Genomic DNA, 6870 nt, shown 5'->3' with positions numbered 1-6870 from the left:
AGGCTTACAGAACAAAAGAGTTTCTCATTTAACAGTTACTACAAATGTTGCCCTATGACAATGGTTAACAATCTCACAACACATCAACAATATCCCTACTCAACCTTGGGTTCCCTATCACCAGCTTCCTTGTCCCCTTTAAATAATTGACTTTTTATTAGCCTTTAACCACATCCCTAAAAAATACAGCTTTTTGAACCGTATATAAATGGAATTATACTCTATGAATTCTTCTCTCCGCTTTTTTGCTTAAGATTAGAATCCTAAGATTTGTCTGTTGCTGCATGTAACCCAGTTCGAGTACACATAATATATTGTCATATATAATCATATTTTATTATATGATTATACTAAAATTTACCTATCCATTCTACTATTGATGGTTATCTGGGTTGTTTCCACTTTGTGGCTATTATGGACTGTGCTGCTCTGAATATTTCTCTATTTGTATCTTGGTGCATATACGCAAGCTTCTCTAGAACCTTGTTATTCAAAATGTGGTCCAGGCCAGCTGCACTGGCATCGTCCAGGAACCTGTAAGAAAGGCAGAATCATGGGCCCCAGACCTACTGAATCAGAATCTTTGCTTAACAAGATCCTTCGCTGATTCACACGTACATGGAAGTGTAAGTACATTTCTGGAAGTGGACTTGACAGGCCAGAGGATATTCAAAGAAGTCTGATGCCAAACGATACTCCCATCGGCAGGGTATGAGTACCTTCGCTCCACATCTTCACCAACACCTAATAATTTCTGCCAGTCTGGTAGATGTGAAACAGTAGCTCATTATGGTTTTAATTTGGATTTCCTTAATTACTAATGAGAACCGATGCACCCTCTTTACATCTAAGTTCTTTGTTTGCCCTACTTTAATTCACATTTGTTTGCCTGTTTGATTGAAGTGTTCGTAAGTCTTCTATCCTAATTTAGACTAAACTCCTGGACAGCAGGGGTTGTGTCCTCTATTTCTTCTCTATCTTCCCTGGGAGCCCTAAAAATGTGTTCGCATATAGACGTGTATGAGAGATGCTGCTGAACGTATTTCTGACCTTCTAATTTGCTGCAACGTTCTTCCAAAGTCAACACTTTCTGCCGATCCTCTTCCCACGAAAGAAGTTGTCTTTGATGTACTGCAACCATATCATTGAGCTCTTTATCTCGATCTTTTAATTCTCCAATTAGCAGCTGCAGTTCTTTCCGTTGTTTCTCAATAGTGGAAATCTCAACTTCTGACCCAAGGTTCTAAAGACAGAAAATGGTTTTACATCAAAAGAAAACTAATCAATAACATAAATCAGCCAAAGCATATTTTCTAAATACTTGTATCTTCTTTTGCTGCCAAGTCTAAGTAGTTAGAAAAATTAAAGAAGTTTTACTCACTGTTAATAACATGGCATTGAAATTACGTATATTTAAACAAGTTCAAACCTCCCATGTACCCTGCCTATCAGTCTCTGTCCTATCACGCACACTACTCTTAAAAAGTGGGACTTTGTTTCTAAAACCTCCACTGGCCAACCACAAATAAACCCGTTTCTGCATTTTAGTTTCTTTGCTGTGAACTCTCTCCTTGTACCAGTCAACAATATTACCCTCTACCTTACCCCAGCAATTCTGCAGTAAGTGAAGGGAAACATGAAATAATTACTGTTTAAGTAATTCTATTAAAGAATGGGAATTTTAGTCTATAAAAAAGAAATCTTAGTGTCATATATTTATTACAACTACAACATCTATACACACTCAATCTAACAAGAACAATGTAAAATTGTGACTGGTCCAAACTCAACATACCTAATTAAAAATAAGTTTTGTAAGGAAAAAATTCAAACACACACAAAAAACAAGAGAATTGTAAACTCCGATACATTCCTCATTGCCTGGATTTACTATTCTCAATATTTTGCCACAACTGCTTGTTTTCCATTTTCTTTGTTGATAAAATACATTTCACCCTTAAAAAACTTCAGTATGCATCTCTAAAATGAACAGTTCTTACATAACCATGATGCCATTTTCGTACCTAACACAATTATCTACAATAATTCCTTATAAAGCATATACTTTATAATTTTAAAAGGAGGCTTGGTGGTGCAGTGGTTAAGCACTCGGCTGCTAACCAAAAGACTGGCAGTCTGAATCCACCAACCACTCTGACGGAGAAAGATGAGGCAGTTTGCTTCCTGAAAGATTACAGCCTTGGAAACTCTGTGGGACAGTTCTATTCCATCCTATAGGGTTACTGTGAGGAGGAATTGACTCCATGGCAATGGGTTTGGTTTTGGTTTTAGTGTAGGGAAATTAGTCTAACCTGAGAGTGAATCCAGAATCAGCCAGTTAGTGGCTATATGACCTTGGGTACGTTACTTAATTTCTCTGTTTCCTCATTGGTAAAATGGTAATAACAGCACTCCTATCTCTTTAGGGTTGTTGTGTGGAGTAAGCAAGATCATCTCTGTAAAGCACTTAGCACAGGGCCTGGCACATAACAAGCACTCAACAAACACTATTATTAAGATGTAAATCACATTTCAAATGATGATACTGTTCCCTTCTATGAAATAAAGAACTGAAAGTGTTACTGTAAGAGTTTGACCTTAAAGGCAACAGTTAAAAGTTCACCAGAGGCCTAGGTACAATCATTTCTGCTTTTTGAAAAATAAGACTTCTAGTAAATACTAATGATGAATGAATTACAGTTACTTACTAGTCACTGAGGACCCCTGGTGACGCAGTGGTTAAGAGCTCAGCTACTAACTAATAGGTTGGCAGTTCAAATCCACCAGCCGCTCCCTGGAAACCCTATGGGGCAGTTCTACTCTGTCCTATAGGGTCGCTATCAGTCGGAACTGACTTGACAGCAACCAGTTTGGTTTTGGTTTGGTGCTAGTCACTGAGTATACTTTAGTTAGTGAAAAGAAAATGGAACTTGAAGTCAGCTCACTCCCAGTCACAAAACCTGAATTCCAGTCTTAGGTAAGCCATTCATTCGTTCATTCACTCACAGGAGCAGATTACACGATAAGCAAGGTAAGGGCGGCCTTACTTGTGCTTACTTACTAATCTGTAGTGAACAATTTCACATGGTTTTCACTGTGGTGAAATTGTTCACTACAGATTAGTAAGTAAACATAAATAAGCTCATGCTTACCTTGCTTATTGGGTAACCTGCCCCTGCTCATTCAGCAAACACTGAGTGCCAGTGACAGGGGATACAGCAATGATCATGGAAGGCAAGCTTGTATTATGTACACGCAAACAGCAAATATACGAAAAACGTTCATTTTATCATATATTGACAAACGCAATAATGAAAATAAAACAAGCTGGAAAACCCTGGGTAAGTCCATTTCAGGACTTTTTAGTATAACGGAGTTTACTGTGAGATAAATTAGGAAAACAAGCGAGGTGGTGTACAGAAAAGCAACTTCACGAAAGCCAACTGCTATCATTAAAATGTGAGCCCCTAGACCGAGTAACAACTTTTGGTTTATTAGATTAGGAAGACAGGTGTGATGCTCAGTTTTTACGCCATGTACTTGTGCACTGTTTTAAATTTAAGCAGAACGCGTTTTTTTAATAAGAACAACACCAGAATTTAGCCAAAATGCACTGTTCTTTCAAGCGACCTGCGCTTTACTCGCGTCCAGACGCGCTTGAGGAGCCGGCGAGCGCCCACTCACCTGGCAGCCGGCGAGGAAGGTCGCTGAAAGGTTCATAGGCGTTTCCCCCGCCCCGGGAAAAGTCGGTGTGGGCAGCGTCACCTTAAAAACGCCATAGGCGCGCCCGCCCGAAGCGGCGGGGGCGAGCCCGGCGCCCCGCGCCGTCGACCGGACCAAGGGAGCCCACAAACCGCCTTCCCAAATCAAATGCGCCCGGCCCGCCCGGCCTACGGCGTCGCGGAGGGGCCAACCCAGTTATCGCGCGATCCCCGGGGATACGGGGCGGGGCTGTCACTCGGGGCTCGTGGGGAAGCCGCTCCGCACAGCTCCATTCTTCCGGCTTCTCGCGCCTGCATATCGGCGTCTCAGAGTCCCAAATAGTTAATCTGAAATTTTAATGTTTTAGAGCCCCAGCGCTGCCGGGTCCTCAAAGAACCGGTTCTATGCCAATACCCAGTGAATGATTAAACAAATTAAAGCTATTTCTACGTCCTAAATTGAGTTGCTTGCTCATTTTCCGTCTTCCTGTAAACTGTGAGCTCGGTTCCCGACTAACGAATGAATGAGTGAATGAATAAACGGAGAGAGAGTCCCGGCCCTGGTAGTGAATAGCTACTGGGCACCCTAAAGTCAGCGCAGAACCACAAATCACGGATGAAAAGAGAAATTCATTAAAATTTTTTTTGTTCTCTTGACGTAGCTCTTGGATAGCAGTAAGAACCATGGCACTCTATCATGACAAAATTTACCACGTCCCGGGTTAAATCTAGGCCTTTTCAAGTGTAGTTTCATAGTTTTTACCTCTTCAAGATGCTATATAGGAACTGGACTATGAAAAAGGCAGTTATTTATCACATTTAACCCCTGGTTGCCCATCCCTCATACTTACCCCATTAGACAGCATTACCAGCAAGAAAAATTACCAAATGTTTTTAAGAGTCGTATTTCCAAATTGAAGACCTGAGTGGACTCATTCCAGTCTCCTTATTTCCTAGGTAAAGGAATTTAGTAAAAGGCAGAATTCATCTTTAAAATAGTAATTTGTCGACTTTTTGACACAGAGAAAACTGCTACAGATTATATCTTAACAGCTACTGAGACTCTTATGTAATAACTAAAAAAAGTTTAAAATTATTTGTCAGCATCTTTTTTTTTAAATGAATAAAGTACTACATATCAAAATTATTTGAATTTGACACTGCCAGCTCCATCATGGCAAATCTCATTTTTATGAGATAAAGCTGTTTAAATGTTGGTATTCTTTTTGCTTTAAGTACTAGACTGTAAAACATTTACATAATACATACCTAAAGAGAATGTGTGAATTAAAGTCAATCCTTGAGCTATTATTACATTTTAACCAGAGATTAAACTATGTTGCGTTTTAAATTCCAGATCAAAGTAAAAGATTCACATATACGTTACATTCAAGGATAATTTTAATCCTGTATTTTCCTGCAGTAACATCCACTGCTGGCTGTATATGGATTGCAACCGCATTTGCCAAGAACTGTGAACATTAAATCTTTACATGGAGTCATGTGTTAATATGGCCACACACATATGTTCCAGTACCAACAGAATATGTAACACATACCAAATGGTCTTGATGGATAAATTTGCTTAATCAGATATTCTATTTAGTAAAACTCAATTAATGCAGAACTTCATTTTCTTAACTTGTATCTTTATTACACTTTTTCTAAGACTATACTTTTAAAACTTCTCATTCATTCTTCAATTTGCATGACAATACACAATGGTCTTATGGGCTCTAAATTTCTCAAACATCTATAAACCAAAGCCCAAACGCCTTGCGGAAGTCAATTAGCAACTTAAAATACCACCATTCTTCTTTTCAATTTATAGCACCTGACTTAAGACCTTTATAAAAACAAAGTCTAAATTCATTTGACGGACTGACTAGAATTGTCACTTTTCCTTATGAGAAAAATATGCTTCAATTGCCAGATTACAGATTGAGCATGGATGTAAATTATTTATAACTGGCTAGCAGAATTTTACTTGTATAATTTTAGAGCTAGAACAAGAGCTATCAGTCTCTCTCAAAGTCCTTGCATTCAAACAATGATGAAAATGAATGTAGAGATAAACATAACTAATGTCACTGAACTGTATATGTAAAAAATGTTGACATGGCAGGTGTTTTGTTATATATATTTTTACAATTAAAAAAATGTATAAAATGGATTTGGGGGTCTGTCCCCCATTTAATATTATCAAACATGTTTCCAAGTACTCTTGGAAAATATGATTTTTAAATATATGCACAATATACCATGAAACAGCCAGAACAACAAACAAATCTGTCTTGGAAGAAGTACAGCCAGAATGCTCCTTAGAAGCTGGGTGGTGGGGCTTCGTCTCACATACTTTGGACGTGTTATCAGGAGGGACCAATCCCTGGAGAAGGACATCATACTTGGTAGAGGGTCATAGAAAAAGAGGAAGCCACTCGACAGATGCATTGACACAGTGGCTGCAACAATGGGCTCAAACACAGCAATGATTGTGAGGATGGTGCAGGATTGGACAGTGTTTCGTTCTGCTGTACACAGGGTCGCTATGAGTCGGAACCGACTTGACAGCACCTAACACCACCACCACGATACTCTATCATATGGTGTACCACAATTTCTTCAACCATTCCTCAATTGTTCATTTATATCATTTGCAATTTTCTGACATTAGAAATAACATTGTGATGAACACACTCCCTCTTAAGCTTTATGCAAGACTGATTATTTCTTTATGACAATGTCAAAGAAGTAGCCTACTGGGTTAAACAGTGTATATGGCTTTAAGGCTTATAATACACTTTACCAAACAATCTCCAGAATAGTTTTAACAACTCTTGTCAACAGTATACCAATGTGCCTACAAAGTAGATTTTGTTGATAACAATGAAGCAAATTCAACCACAAATCTATTAGATCCTTGTCCCACATCAAAGGAGCGAGGAGATAGATATTACTGGTGAGGAAGTCAAAATAAAATTTCTTTTAAAAAAATTATTCAACTTTAAATCAGTAAAAATAATCAACAGAAATGCTTCCCACAAAAGGTCCACGTTTCTCCAAAAATAAAAAGCTAACAAAGATAGAAAAGTCAATACCAAATGATCAAAAATTTTTATTTGACTAAGTTCTATTTGATGCATAAGCATGACAGTATCCCGTTTATTAG

General features: G+C 38.4%; 1 protein-coding gene across 3 annotated transcripts in view; it reads right to left on the bottom strand.

The window, feature by feature from the left end:
• Window positions 1-3818, bottom strand: part of CCDC62 (coiled-coil domain containing 62) — a 28702-nt gene extending 24884 nt beyond the window's left edge. For all 3 annotated transcript variants that reach the window (XM_023739219.1, XM_023739220.1, XM_023739221.1), the window contains exons 1-2: window positions 3685-3818; window positions 1051-1243 (exon numbers count right to left, since the gene is read on the bottom strand). In XM_023739219.1, coding sequence (XP_023594987.1) covers window positions 1051-1243; window positions 3685-3720 — 229 coding nt within the window. In that variant the 5' untranslated portion in view covers window positions 3721-3818. The remainder of the gene's footprint in view (window positions 1-1050; window positions 1244-3684) is intronic.
• Window positions 3819-6870: the final 3052 nt, after the last annotated feature.

Source organism: Trichechus manatus, unplaced genomic scaffold (genome assembly GCF_000243295.1).
Source record: "Trichechus manatus latirostris isolate Lorelei unplaced genomic scaffold, TriManLat1.0 scaffold00131, whole genome shotgun sequence".
NCBI lineage: Eukaryota > Metazoa > Chordata > Mammalia > Sirenia > Trichechidae > Trichechus > Trichechus manatus.
This window is presented reverse-complemented; position numbering and strand designations above follow the sequence as displayed.